The sequence below is a fragment of the Grammomys surdaster genome, unplaced genomic scaffold (assembly GCF_004785775.1).
Source record: "Grammomys surdaster isolate TR1022 unplaced genomic scaffold, NIH_TR_1.0 126187, whole genome shotgun sequence".
NCBI lineage: Eukaryota > Metazoa > Chordata > Mammalia > Rodentia > Muridae > Grammomys > Grammomys surdaster.
Genome location: NW_021620993.1, coordinates 8,171,273 through 8,186,389, shown reverse-complemented (window position 1 = coordinate 8,186,389; position 15,117 = coordinate 8,171,273). Strand labels below are relative to the sequence as shown.

Below are 15,117 nucleotides of genomic sequence, written 5' to 3'. Positions count from 1 at the left end.
CTCTCTCTCTCTCTCTCTCTCTCTCTCTCTCTCTCTCTCTCTCTCTCTCACACACACACACACACACACACACACACACACACCACGGCTAAGAAAAAGGAGATGATGCCCTGTGTGTTATGTGACTGCTTTTCCTGAATGATGCTCAGTCCCTTAGCCCATCCTAGAGAACTGACATCTTTGCCCTTGCCACCTTGAGACCAGAAAGGCCGCAAAACCCTCTCCCATAATAAAAGACTGACACCAAGTTTAGAAATGAGGCAAGTTTTAAATATGTTAGCAAAATATTAACATTAAATATACATTATAAATAGGCCTTATAAATATAAAAATGAATTAAACTGATAAAAAAATAAAACAATAAATTAGTCATGTCCCTCCAAGTAATTTCTCACCAGCTTCTGAGTCCTTTCAAGAGGACTGCTTCAGCCTGTGAAAAAATCCATAACACACCACCAGAGGGAGCTCTGAGCAGCGAGGACCCAAGGTGGGGCTTGCAGGCACTGGGAGATCTCCCATAAACCCACCCCACGACAGTTTGCACTATAGGTTCCCATTTACAGAGACTTTGATGTCCAGCCTGTGTCAGAGTCCAGCAGCTGACAGGCGGAGGGGGGTGTTTCATAAGGACTCACACACACAACACAGCTTTCCACAGAGAACGCTGGCATTCAGATATATAAAGTGTCTTGCTCACAGTCACACAGAGGATTAGGGAACAAGCTAGGCTCTGAGCTCTCATCCCTTGAACTACCAGATCACCGTTCCTTCTAGGACACCCTGCCCCTGTCGAAGCTGCCAAGTGTGAGGTCACCCAGATGTCCAGGTATCGGGCCTGAGTGGGATAAGGCATGAGAGAGAGCACCAGACCAGACCTCTTTTTGGAACCCAGCCACAGGGAAAGGAGGAAGTCTGGAGGCAACAGCTTCAAGTCATGAGAGGAAAGGACCAACAGCCTGAGGGGTTCAGCCCAGTGGTGAATCAGGCTGTGTCATCAGACCCCTGAATCAATGGAAAGCCTCCGGCCCCACGTGGCCTGACCCAGCCACCCAACTAGGACTGGAGGCTTGGAGTGAAGGCACAATAACCTGATTATCCTTGCAGTCCAGAGTGGTAGTAGGGGACACCCAACTTCACCCCTTAAAGTGCTCTTCTGCATGGCCCTGAACACACGAGCAGCTTTGAAAGCCTCTGAGAGGCAGCATCCAGTTTCAACAGACTATGCTTCTCTGTTAGTGTGTACTCAGGCTACCAGGGTACTTGGGCCCTGGGCTTCAGCCTCTGGCTGCTCCTGGAGGGTCTGATTCTGCGTGCTCCCTTGTGCTGAGCCCGGAGCGGACTGTGTCTCCGGCTGCGTCTGGAGCCATCTCCCCACTCCCTGAAGATCCTCCCCACTGAGCCCATGAAGCGATGGTAGCCCCAGAGGAAGCGGCAGCTGTCTATCTTGACCCGAAAGATGCCTGGTGTCGTGGTAGTGGACCTTGAGGCCCCAGAGTCTGCCTGTGTGGGCTCAGGTGTCTCCAGGGAGTGGTGGAGCAGCTGCGCCATGCAGTAAACATTGTTTCTTATGCCCTGGATGTTCTGCCTGGCCCTCTCTAGGTCTGGAAAAGCCTGAGTCTTCAGAAATTGCTGTCTTAAAGCACCCAGTTGGTGCCCGATTCTGTCCAGTGTGGCATACACAGTGCTCAGGAAGTGAGGCTTGCTCAGTTGCCGGAGTGTGTCCTCACTGGGGAAGGCCACAGAGTTTTCTGTGCAGGCAGCTCTCAGGGTAGATGTGTTCAGGTTTTGGAGGCGGATCTGAGGAAGGAAGAGATCGAGGAATGCATGACAGAACCCCTCAAACACATACAGAGAAACCCGCCTTTGCTGTCTTTGAAACACAAGCTCTTGTAATGATCTCAACAAAGATGAAAAGTCAAAGTATGAGAAGAATTCTGATGTCAGCAGAGACGGGCAGGAGGGCTGTCTGGGCCCTAGGGTGACTGTGCATGCAGTGGATGGAGTGAGGGTCCCTAGGTGTGGTGGGGGCTACAGGAGCTCTGACAGGTTCACTCACTGCATCTGGGAGCCTAGAACAAAGAACCAACCTTTCCAGACAGTCAAGGAATGGAGTTGGGAGTCAAGCAGCTCCACCATCCCTCAAATGACTCAGTTTCCCCTCCTGCCCCATTCTGGTCCTCCTGGTCACTCCCTCACTAGTCCCCAAGATTCTCTGACCTTCAGGTGCCCTAAGGGCTGAGGCTTACATAGGGCTCCCAGAGTGATCCCGTGTTCCCTGTGATGTTTGTCTGACTCTGCAGCTGGCTGAGGAGCTGTGGGGAAGAGCTGGAGCAGCCACGCTTGGCCGGCGCCATGTTCAGGAACAGGAGACTGAGAACCAAACCTAGGGCAGAGAAGGGCTTGGTTACCTGACTGGTGTTACGTAGAGCCCCTCATGCCTGGTTGTGCAGCCCCAGGGAAGGAGCGGGTGTGTAGCAGGTACTGGGTTTACACAGGGGCACTCACTGGGGCCACCACCTTCCACCACAAACCAAACAGGGTGAGGGAGATGGCGGTGGCTGCAATTGACCAGCAGCTCTTTGGGCAGAAGTTGGGGTTTAGACCACAGCATCCCTGTCCTGATCTTAGGGCACAACAAACAGACGAGTCCTCTATGTCTGACCTCATACAAGGGTTAGTTTTGGCCTAAGACTGACAACGGGTCAAATCCCTGACTCAGTATAGACCATAACATTCCCTGTAGGTGGAATAGACTGGACCAAGGGCCGGCCTGGGAAGCAGCCCCAGGGCAGCAGGTCACCTGAGCTCTCTGTTCACAGAGCCAGAAAAGGCACTTCTTCACTCACAGGGCCAGCCAGTGCTGACACCCATTCTACTGAAAGGTGAGCTAGGTGCAAGAGAAAATCCTGCCCAGGTCACACATACCCAGCACTCGCCTTGACCTTCCTGCCCCCAACACACAAACTTCCAACACACACACCAGGGACACTGGGAGCCCATGAGAAGGTAGTGGGGGTGAGGGCAGACAAGTACAGTTCCAGCTCGCCGGCCCCCACCCTCACAGGCACCGGCAGCCACGTGGTCGGAAGAGGCCTGTGGTGCAATGGCCCGGAAGGCTGTGACACCATCCTTCCCTTCCTACAAACCAACCAGCCCCCTGGGGAGGGCCAGGAGCCCAGGCGTGCCAACCACAAGTCCCCTCCCCATCTTCCCTAGGTGTCTGCAGCTACACTGCCAGTGAGGGCCCACAGTGAGCATGTAACAGGTGCACGTGGACCAGTGCCTGTGGGGGTGTGCCCGTAGACCTAGGGTGAAGCACTTCAGAACCTGCCCTGTTCACTGGGAGCTCTGGTCTGCAGGTGAGCCTTCCTGTGTTACTGAAAGGGAGGACCCGCACTTACATTGATGGCTCTGCTTGCCTGTCCCCATGTGGGTGTGGCTGTATGTGTGGCGGGATGATCTAACGACCTCTGGCTTGACTGACTTTCCATCTAGCCCAGACCCTGAGAATTGAATCAGAGCAAGGAGGCCTCATCCTCGCCCTCGCTCCACTTCCTCACAGATCTGAAACTTCCTTTTCTGCTCATCTCCTACCTGCCTCGGGCTTCTCCAGCTTCTTCTCTTTCTCCTCTTCCCTCATGCCCTGGTCCCCAGCATGGTCTCTCTGTCACCTCCCTCTGGAAACCTTACAGAAATACCACGTCTCCACCTGTGGATATGCTGGGGTCTCAGTGGACCCCTCCCTGACCTTCTAGCTATCCCTTCCATCTGCAGCCTTCACTTGATCTGCAGCTCCCAAGGGCAGAAGGTGCCCACAGCAGCCAGTTGGCACAGCTGTGCCCTGGCTTGGCAGAGAGGAAGGAAGTACTTACTGAGCAGTGTTCTTGGTGGAAGCTGTCTCTGCATGCTGGGTCCTGGTGATTCGGCCCGTGCCTCTCAGGGGTGACACAGTTTGGCTGGGTGTCCTGTGGGCTGGCAGCCACTTTATGCCCGATGGGGCGATTGGCCAACACCTCGTGAGGTGGGTGGGGAGGGGGAGGGGGAAGGGCAGGCCTTCTGGGAACATGACCCCAAAAACCAAAGTTTCCCCAGGCGGCCAATGGGCGCCAGGCGCCATGACATGCCCGCTCCTCCTCCCGTTTTCTTCGAATTCGTTCTTCGAGGTCAGCCCCACGCCCAAGGATGATGTAAACCGCAGCCTCAGCCTTCTTGGGGTGAGCAGGCAGCATGGGGGTCTGTGTCATCTTCAGGAGTCAGTTCAGGGGTCAGAGCAGGACTTGCAAGGTAGGCCACCCTTGGTCCAGGAACCCCCAATCTTATAGGACACCGAGGTTTAGGGCTAAAGGGAGCCAGACATCTTCCTCGTTGGGTGCGCTTCCCACCCTCTCGCTTGGGCTGTCGGGACATCTGTGAGCGGAAACCACCAGGCTCTGGGCACAGAGCCAGACTCGGGCCCCAAGATTGTGCCTCTAATCCCTGGGCAGCATCTTCTAGCCCGACTCATTTCCACTGTCTCCATGAACTATCCCCTACTAGCCTTCCCAATCCCAGGTCCCCTCTGTCGACAGGATCCTTTAGGACATTTGGAGCAAGAGAAATTAGAGACCGGTTTTCAAAGCTTCTGACAGGCTGTGTCCTCGGAGGCAAGTCCCTTGGCCGCTTTGAGCCTCACCTGTGAAACGGAGAGAGAAGCATTCCTTGGTTCACCTCACAAGGTTACTGCCAACATGAACATAAAAGGCAAAAAAGCCTTTGAAGGAACAAAAAAAAAAAAAAAAAAAAAAGAACAAACAAAAATTGAATTCCAGGTACTAGTTTTCAGGGGATGGAGGGGGCGGGGAGCCAGGGAAGCTGTGAGCTCAGAGGGGAAGCTGAGGGGTGGGGGTGCTGAGACAGTTGGACACAAGGTTTCACTTTCTCTGAAAGATAGCGATCCATCATGGGTGGGTCTTCTGCTTCTCAGCATTGATTGAAAGTGATGACTTGTGGCCCTGGAGACAGTGTCTCTTGGTCCGTCTACTGCTTTACTGTGGTAAACTGAGGCTCAGGCTGACCCAGATCCACAGGCCATGCTTGGAAGCCCCATCATGTCTGCCAAGCTAGAATGAGCATCCTTAGGCTGTAACTTCAGGAGCCAGAGGTACCTGCTGTTGGCCCTCATATATTTATTCAACAAACCTCCCCCACCACTCCCTACCCAGGAGGCGACTATGCCCCATCCACTCATTCTCTGCACTCAGCAGTGTTTCCCTTGTTAGCAACCCACCAGTGGAGCCTAGTCTAGATCCCTTTCCTGAAGTCTTCATTTCCTCCTACTGAATTTCTCACCTCTGCCCATCCCAGGGTGCTGTTCCCTAGGGCCCTGGTCAGTAATCCTTCTGCATTTCACATCCCTGATGTCATCCTGGGGCAGTCCCTATACCCCTACACTCAAGCCCTCTCTGTGACAAGGAGACAAAGGGAAGCTCTGAGCAGCCCTGGACCTGGCTGGAGAGTGCTATGCAGTGCTTCACGGGACCGTATGTTGGCAAGAGAGGCTCCTTCACCTCAGGTATTCTCCTGTGGACCATACACTACCTCCTCTGTTCAAAACAAAGGTGCAAAGGGGTGAGTTCCCCTGCTGGAGGCCACCTGCACAATTGAGAGATGTTCAGAGCTGGATGGAGTGGTACTCATTTGTAATCCCTACTTCTCTAGAGGCTTAGACAGGATTGTGCATCAGAGGCCAATCTCAAAACAAAATCAGTAGCTGGGCATGTAGTCCCAGCACTTGAGAGGTGGCAGCTCACTCACTACAAGTTCCAAGCCAGCAGGGGGACTCTGTCTCAAATAAATAAATAAATAAATAAATAAATAAATAAATAAATAAATTCAATTAAATAAAGTCAAAGGGGCTACTAATGTCCACCTAGGCCAGCACCTAGCCTCGGAGCTTAACACCCTGAGGGTTTCCTACTACTAGAGAAAAGGAGAGGAAGGAAGGAAGGAAGGAAGGAAGGAAGGAAGGAAGGAAGGAAGGAAGGAAGGGAGAGTGTGTATTTATTTACCTGGTGTCTAAAGTCATGTCTTAGCTCCGGGCAAGAGTGTTGTGTTGTACAGGCCACTGGGACTAAGGTCATCAAGAGCAAGGCTTGTGTGCATATCTATTTCTTGGAACTGTCAAAATGGAAGGCAACAGACCCACAAGTGACTGATGGCGAGGGTCCTCTTCCCGAAGACATTGGAGTCTACAGAAGCCTCAGACCCTTCTGAAAATAGTGTAGTGCGTGCATGGAACCTCCACAGGGCCTCCTATAGACAGAAACCTTCCCTAGGTGACAGATTTGTGTAATCAATGGTGTCACTGGGGAATCACAAAAAGAGCATGTGCACAGAGGCACCCATCTCTGCCTGGCTTCTATTTCTGCACACACTTATTTGAGTCCTCCGATGTGGGGGCCTAAGGATGAGTGGGGCACTGTGTCACAAGCTGTGCAGCCTGCACAACAGCAACACAATGTATCTCCTACCATTGCACAGGCTAGACATTTGAGTAAGCTGTCTCTGAGGCTGGCTCCTCCCAGGTACCTCTCCTTAGCTGTTGATTTATTCATCCCAGTTCTCATCTGTGTATCCCAGGCTGACCTCCAGCTCACCCTGTAACCCAGATTGGCTTTAGAGTCTCAGTCCTCTTGCCTTGGCTTCCCTAGTGTTGGGATTATTGGAATGTGCCACCCCACATGGCTGCTTCTTGGCTTGTAGGTGGTCAAATTTCCTCTGTGTCTTTACGTAGCCATCCACCGCTTCTGCATTTTTTTGATCTCTTTGTTTTTCTTTTCCTTTTTTTTCTTTTTTCTTTTTTCCTTCTGAGACAGGGTTTCTCTGTGTAGTTCTGGCTGTCCTGGAACTCACTCTGTAGACCAGGCTGGCCTTAAACTCAGAAATCTGCCTGCTTCTACCTCCTCTATGCTGGGATTAAAGGTGTGCACCATCACCACCCAGTTACCCTGAACTCTTTGTATGTGATGCGTGTGTGTGTGTGTGTGTGTGTGTGTTTATGAGGGTAAGTGCATGTACTTCTGTCTGTCATGCAGAGGCCAGAGGTCATAGTTAATCAGAGTAACTTACTCAAGTGTCTTCCTCTATTACTCTGTACCTTTGCATAAAGAGTGTGTATGTGTTGTCTGTGAATGTGTGTGTATACATGGCGTCTATATATGGTACATATGGTGCGTGTGTATACATAGGGTATGGGGGTATGTGTGCATAAGTGTGTGTATATATGGTGTGTGTGTGGTGGATGTGGATGTGTATATATAGTGTGTGTGTGTTCATATGGTATGTGTGGTGGAGGTGGTGTGTGGATATGTGTGTATATATGGCATCTATATATGGTACATATGGTGCCTGTATTACGATATGTGTATATACATGGGGTGTCGGGGTATGTGCATATATGTGTGTGTATATGTGTGTGTATGGTGTGTGTGTGGTGGGTGTGGATGTGTGTATATGGTATGTGCATGTGTGTTCATGTGGTATGTGTGGTGGAGGTGGTGTGTGGATGCATGTGGACGCACGTGTAAGCAGAGGAGGACACCACGCAGCCTGCTCTGTCATTCAGTCTCATGCCTTGAGATGGAATCTTTCACTGCCGTGGAGCTAGGCTAGCAGTTGAGAGCCTTCGGCACTTCCTGCTTCAGTTCTTACTCAGTGCTGGGGTTGCAGGCCTGCACGAACACACCTGGCTTTTCTCATGGGTTCTGGGGGTTTGAACTTAGGCCCTCATTCTTGCACAGCAAGCCCTTTACTGATAGCCATTTTCCTGCCTCCTAATTTCTTCCTAATCCAGTTGCATTGAATGAGAACTCACCCATGGCCTGTTTTGTTTGTCTCTGTACAGGCCCGTTTCCAAATACAGTCATATCTGAGATACCGTGAGTTAGGAGTGTACATTCTTATTTGGGGAACAGGCTCCAGCCCATAACAGATTGCAATAGCAGTCAGGGTTGGACGTGGGGACAGGAGTGGAGGGTGCTATACCCAGGCGCAGTGGGAGTGGCCTAGAGGATGAAAGGCCTGCCTCACTGCCATCCAGGCAAAGCGTGAGGGAAGATGCGTCAGCAATTCTGGTGAGGTCAGTGCCCAGTGACGTTCTTGTCGCCAGCAGGAAAGGCTTGCAACAGTCAGTATAAATAGGATTTCAACCACAGGGCCCGGGCTGTCCTCTCTTCCTGGGCCACGTCAGCCAGGTCCGCGTGATGTGGAGAGGAAGAGAGGGTGGGTTTGCTTCCTCAGAACTGCTATCTCCCAGCCTTTCCGGCCCACCCTCCGGCTGTGAGGGCCCTGCCCCTTTAAGTGCACGGACTGGATCTACCATGGCTTGAGTTGTACTCGCTGTGGCAGAGGTGGACACTGATTCAAGTTCCAGCCTCTACTACCTGTGAGCCTGATGTTTTCATCCAGTCACAGCATCTCCCAGGGCCTCAGTTTCTCTTCTCTGTAAACTTGAATGTCACAATTAAATGAGGCGCACAGATAATCCGATTAAAAATGGGCGACAGACCAGGCATGGTGGCACAGGCCTGTGATCCCAGCACGTGGGATGCAGAAACAAAAGGATCAGGAGTTCAAGGTCAACCTCAGCTCCCGGTGAGATCAAGGCGATCCGTGATACAGGAGATCCTGAAAAAGAAAAAAGAGGCACTGGAATCCAGGCAGGGCAACGACCTGGGCAGTGTGCCGGGGAAACTCTGGCTGCACAGCACAGGCCTAAACTCCATTCTCAGAACCCACAGGAAATGCCAGGCATGGTACCACAAGGCTGTGATCCAAACACTGGGGAGGTAGAAACTCAGGGTTGGGTCAGAGTCAAGGTCAGGGTTAGGCTTAGGAGCCAGTCTAACTGATTAGGGTCAGGGTCAGTATTATCATTGTTAGAGTCAGAGTCAGGGTTAGTGTTAGGAACCAACCTAACTTGTCAGCTCTGGGCTAATGAGAGACTCTGCCTCAAAGGAGGATGATGACATTCCTAAGGATGCTACCCAAGCCTTCACGTGCACACACACACACACACACCCTTCACAAAGGATTTGATTAGACATTTCCTCCTGAAGAAAAAAAATGCAAGAACTAGGTGGTGGAAGCACATGCCTTTATTCCCAGCACTCAGAAAGGAGATGCAGGTGGATCTCCATGAGCTCGAGGCTAGCCTGGACTGTAGAATGAGTTCCATGACAGCCAAAGCTATATAGAAAAAAAAGTATAGAAGTGTATGGCAGATTGCGCAATACCATAAGGTATTGTGGAGGGATGACAGGAGGGTGCTAGAACTGGGTTGTAGAGATGACTTCATAACCCTGATTGAGGAAGAGTACAGAACTCCGTACATCAGATGATATAAGGGCTGTATATGAATTGCTTTTTAAGTATAGCGAGTGGTCCAGGCACCTCTTGAGATACTTAGTGTCACTCAAGGGCTGAGCCTCAGTGGGCATTTGGTAAACATGTACCTTGCAGTTCCTGGGGTAGACAAAGGCACACATTGGTTTATGTCACTAAGTGGCTTTGGGGCAGTTGGGAAAGGCAGGATTACGTAAGCCCCAGTGAGCAAGGACATGTCGGGTCAGAGAGGTCGAGGGGCCCAGGAGGTCCCTTGTTGTTGTCTAGTTACCATGGAGTCTTCTTGGGACCTGGCCTCCCAAGAGATTTGCTCTATGTTAAGTAACTGACCCCTCTAGGGGACTAAAGCCTGACTCAGAGGAGAAGGAAGAAAGGTGACCGGAGAGTTCTGTCAGATCTGTGACTCTCTGTGTCCCCGACACCCAGACTGGTGAGCCACCAACACAGAGTCTGTGACTAGACCTGCCTCAGGAAATCCCAGACTGAGGGAAGCCCCAGGGACAGTGACAACAGGCAGAGTGACAAGCTAGCAAGAGCAGAGGCTGTCAAGCAGTCTCCTGACTGCTTGCCCCCAATGACCCCAACACCCAAGATGAGCCCAAGTTGTGCCTGTGAGGTGAGAGACAGAGCCCCGCCCCCAGAGCTGTGCCAGGAAAACATAGTAACACTGCAGGAGTTCAGTTGTGTTCCCACTATTCTTGTAATGATAACATAGAGTATGCTGCCTGTTTCTGAGACATGTATCCCAGGCTGGCCTTGAGCTACTATGTAGCAGACAGTGAAATTCTCATCCCCCTGCCTCCACAACTGCATGCAAAGGCCTAGAAGGTGTGGGGATTGAATCCAGGCCTTCCTGCGTGCTTGGTAAACACTGTACCAATCCATCTACCTGCTCAGCCCTTAGAATATCTATTTTGAAATATCAGATTCTTCTTTAGAATGTTTGGGTTCCCTGGCCCCAATAAACTGGGCAGGTTTCTAGATGTTACATGTGCCAGGCGTCACATTATACATTCATGAATGGCATACCGCTGGATCCTCATAACTGCTTTAGGATTTTTGCATTTTGTATTTTGCAGGTGGAGAAGCTGAAGCATAGAAAGTAAAACCCTGGAAGAGGAGAAAATGCAGGCTGGAACCCAAATAGCCTCTTCCTAGTCCAAGAGACCTACCAACACATTCAATGGATTGTCCGGAACTGATGCTGCCAAGTGGCTCAGGGAAAGCAAAAATGACAGCCTCTCCCCAACGGGAGGAATAGGTATCGTGCTGAGCAGGACTAAGTGTCACAGGACCAGGTGGGTTCTGAGTGTCTGATGGGGGCGGGAAGAAAACAGGAAAGTATGGCTGGTGCTCACACTGCAGACAGGGCTGGGGAGGGGAGAAGGGGTGGGGTACAGATGGTGCTGGAGAAACATCAGGGAACATCTGCACAGCCATCCAGATGTGGCCATCTGTAGAAACTGCAGCACAGGGGACTCATGGCTCCCAGCCGCAGAACCCAGGCACTCTCTGCTTGCACATGTGCACCAAGTCTGTGGCCAGGCTTCAGGAAGGACGGCATGCTGGGCTGCTGCTCAGAGCAACTGATCTCAGGCAGTCTAGCTAGCTCTTATGTCCCTTTCCCAAGGAACCAAGTTTCTGTCACCCTTGTCACACCGGAGCACATGATCTTGCTTCTGGGCAGCTTTGAAAACATGCTGACTTTTTCCTTGACTTTTTTTTAATATAGCATGTTCAAAAATTTGCTTTTTTGACTACTCTAGATTGCAACACTTTCCAGGAAAAGTAACTGAAAGAAAATTAAAAAACGTGCCGCACATCCCCCTCCCTTGTAAAGTTCACTTGGGCATGCATTCCATAAGAGCAGCACCTGCTTGCCTCACAAAGGGAGCTGCCAGTGGAGGACTGACTCCCACCATGTGTGTGTGTGTGTGTGTGTGTGTGTGTGTATGGTGTGTGCAGGTATGTGCTTATCAATGTGGAGGCTAGAAGTCCATGTCCAGTGTCTTCCTCAGTCACTCTCCACTGTATGTGTGTGTGTATATGTATGTATGTATGTATGTATGTATGTATGTATGCATGCATTTATTGGCAGGGTCTCCCACTGAACTTGGGTCACCAGTTTAACTGGACTGTCTATCCAGCAAGCTCTAGGGTTCTGCCTGTCTCTGCCTTCAACACTAAGCTACAGATCTGCCCACAGCCCCCAACTTATGCCTGGGTATTGGGGATCTGGACTCAGATCCTCATGCATATAAAGCAGGCACCTTGCTCCCTTTTTACATTTAGGAGTTGAGCACCAGAGACAAACAAACAAGAAAGAGAAGTAATGACTGGGTGTGGTGGTGTACGCCTTTATTCCCAGCACTCGGGAGGCAGAAGCAGGTGGAGCTCTGAATTTAAGGCCAGCCTGGTCTACAGAGTGAGTTCCAGGACAGTCAGGACGACAATAAAGAAACTCTGTCTGTCTCACACACACACACACGCACACGCACACGCACACGCACACGCACACGCACATGCACACACACACGAGATGTGGGAAGGGGAGGGACTCCCACCCCAGGCCAATCAGCAAGTCCGCTGAGAAAATGACTTGGGAGAAGGCCATGAAAAGCCACCTTCTTCCGTGTGTGTTCCTAAGGAGACTCCACACTGATACAGAACAGAAACTCATCCTGTGCTCCAAGGAGAGGCCATCAAAGTACCGTTTCCAAGCTCTTCCTGGTGGCCACCATTCATTGGATTGGAGGGTGTTAAGGGAGTTCTTGGTTACTCTGTTCTTGCATGAACTTAAAATCAGGATGGAGGAACCACACCACCTTACTCAGACTATGAGTTTAAGAGCCTGAAGTGGACAGTCCCCACATTTCTTCAAAAGATAATGGACAAGCCAAATGTAGCATGCTGTACAATGGAGATTAACACTCATGAGGAAGGCATACTGACACATGCCCCAGTGCAGAGGATGCTCAAGAACAGTAAGTTGGGGGCTGGAGAGATGGCTCAGTGGTTAAGAGCACTGACTGTTCTTCCAGAAGACCCAGGTTCAATTCCCAGTACCTATATGGCAGCTCACAATTGTCTGGAACTCCAAAACCTGACACTTTTACACAGACATACATGCAGGCAAAACACCAATGCATGTAAAAACAAAAACAAAACAAAAACAAAAACAAAACAAAAAGAACATCAAGCTAAGTGGAAGCAAGGACACAAGTCATACTTGGCTGTACAGCTCCATCAGTGTAAACCACAGAGGATAGTGCAGAGAGAGACTAGGGACTGGTGGTAAGCAGGGCAGGGAGGAGTGGGAGTGGCCTGGCTGCTAATGTATTGCAGGGCCTCCTTTAGAGTTGGTGAAAGATTTTGGACCAAATGTGTTAAATACCATTGAATCCCTCTCTTGAAAATAGCTATCAGAGAGGCAGGCAGATTTCTGAGTTCGAGGCCAGCCTGGTCTACAGAGTGAGTTCCAGGACAGCCAGGACTACACAGAGAAACCCTGTCTCAAACCCCCCACCCCCCCCAAAAAAAAAGAAAAGAAAACAGCTATCAGCACACCCATTGTAATCCCAGCATTGGGGAGACTGAGGCAGGAGGATCACGAGTTCCAGAACAGCCTGACTTCCAGACAAGAACCTGTCTCAAGAAAGACAAAAAAAAAAAAAGTTCAATTATGCAGATGTTATCTCAATTTAAAAATTGGGGAAGAGACTGGAGAGATGGCTCAGCAGTTAAGAGCACTTCCTGCTCTTGCAGAGGACCCAAATTCAGTTCCCAGCATCCACACAGAGATTCACAACCACCTCTAACACCATTCCCTGGAGATCTGAAGGCCTCTTCGGACATCTGCAGGCACTGCACATAAGTAGTGCACATACATGAATGCAGGCAGGCAGGCATACACAGAAAAACAGAATAAATAACTTTTTTTAAAGTTAGGGAACCAAGGAGATGGCTATGGGTAAAGTATTTGCTGTACCAGCATGATGCCCTGAGCTCAGACCCCCAGCATCCTGTAAAGCTGACCCTGTGGGGGCCATCTGAAGCCCTAGGACTGGGGGTCAAAGACAGGCATGTCCCATGGGCTCACTGGCCAGCCAAACCATCAGGAACATGATCTAGATTCAGTGAGAAACCCTACCTCAAAAATGAGGTGCCAAGCCATAAAGGAAGACACCTGACTTTGACCTCTGTCCTCCGCAGAGATGAGCAGCCCTGCACCCCCATATGCACATGTACTTACATGCATACACCACATACACACCAAGAAAGGAACTAAGGAAGAGATTAAAAACACAGTAAGAGGTTGGGGTGTAACTCAGTATGTGAGAGGCCCTGGGTTTGTCTTCAATATGGAAGAGAGGAAGGAAAGAGGAAGGGTGAAGGGAGAAGGGGGGGTGCGGGGGGGAGGGAGGGAGGGAGGGAGGGAGGGAGGGAGACATTCAGCTACCTCAAGAAGTCAAGAGGTCTCCAAGGTTGCATGCATGAGTAGGGGGCCCAGGGTCTTCCTAAGGAGAAGGAATACGGCTGTGGGGCCATGTTCCACAAGGGACATGCTGGGAACAACTCACAGGTGCAGTGATAGGACAGGGAAACTGAGGCACTAGAGCCATGAGACCAGGAAGAGCACCCAGAAGTGCTGTGTGGTGATGGGGGAGGGAGGGCCTGGAGAGAGGGTGACATTTTGGGGTCTAGGCAGAAAGCCACACATGCTCGCTTCAGGGCATCAGGCAAGGAGACAGTGGGGGAGATGGAGCCAGCTAGGAGAGCTGGAGTAGGCAGGAGAGCCAGAGGCCAGCTCTTCCTTGGGAGTACAGGATCATGGAGAAAAGCAATAGGGGCAGAGGACACATGTGATCATATAAGCACCAAAGATATCCCCAGTACACATACACACATACAAACACACACTCACACAGGCATTCTCATATATACTCACACACACACTCTCACACACTCTCACACACTCACACACATACACTCATACATACTCTCTCTCACGTGCACACACACACACACTCTCTCACACACACACATACACACACACATACACACATACTCGTACACATACATACACACTCATATACATTCACACACTCACACAGGCATTCACACACATACACTCACACATATACACACTCACACCCACATACACTCATACACACACATTCCGCCATACACACACTCTTGTGCACACACACACTCATACACTCTCTCACATACACATACACACACTCACACACACATACACACACGCTCATACACACTCTTGTGCACACACACACTCACACACACTTTCTCTCACACACATACACACACTCACACACACACTCATGAACATGCACACATACACACACTCACACAGCACCCACATCCACATGATGCCACAACTAACCCCCTAAAAAGAAATTCTGGGCATCCCTAGAACTGGCACTCATGGCTCAGAACCCCAGCACTGTGATCCTCTTGGGAAAGTGACACAGACAGGGGCCATTGCTCAATATCACCTCTCAATCCAGCCCAGGGTCAGGGAGGAGCCAGGGCCAGACCTTGCGTGCCTGCTCACACAACTAGTCACCAGCAGCAGACGCCTGGCCACCAGCACAGACAGCTGGGATTACAAGGAGTCTTGCAAAATATCTCTCTCTCTCTCTCTCTCTCTCTCTCTCTCTCTCTCTCTCTCTCTCCCTCCCTCCCTCCCTCCCTCCCGCCCTCCCTCCCTCCCTC

At 50.8% G+C, this 15,117-nt stretch overlaps 1 protein-coding gene and 1 long non-coding RNA gene across 4 annotated transcripts in view; one reads left to right on the top strand and one right to left on the bottom strand.

The window, feature by feature from the left end:
• Positions 1-1,151: 1,151 nt before the first annotated feature.
• Positions 1,152-4,370, bottom strand: Osm (oncostatin M). 2 transcript variants are annotated; one of them, XM_028758118.1, is made up of 3 exons: positions 3,873-4,003; positions 2,247-2,383; positions 1,152-1,797 (listed from the first exon to the last, which is right to left on the bottom strand). In XM_028758118.1, the coding sequence occupies exons 1-3, from the start codon at positions 3,904-3,906 to the stop codon at positions 1,249-1,251; spliced, it is 720 nt and encodes a 239-aa protein (XP_028613951.1). In that variant the 5' UTR covers positions 3,907-4,003; the 3' UTR covers positions 1,152-1,248. The 2 variants fall into 2 exon arrangements, with proteins under 2 accessions (XP_028613951.1, XP_028613950.1); XM_028758117.1 differs by lacking the exon at positions 2,247-2,383 and having other exon boundaries at positions 3,873-4,370.
• Positions 3,252-15,117, top strand: part of LOC114613090 — a 15,857-nt gene continuing 3,991 nt past the window's right edge. For both annotated transcript variants that reach the window (XR_003710121.1, XR_003710120.1), the window contains exons 1-2: positions 3,252-3,359; positions 10,461-10,679. This is a non-coding gene — a long non-coding RNA (uncharacterized LOC114613090). The remainder of the gene's footprint in view (positions 3,360-10,460; positions 10,680-15,117) is intronic.

Coding starts and splice junctions, on each gene's coding strand:
- Osm (XM_028758117.1), bottom strand. CDS start 4,244: ATGACACAGACCCCCATGCTGCCTGCTCACCCCAAGAAGGCTGAGGCT. Junction 1,798..3,872: donor TCCACCAAGAACACTGCTCA/GTAAGTACTTCC, acceptor TTCCTTCCTCAG/ATCCGCCTCCAAAACCTGAA.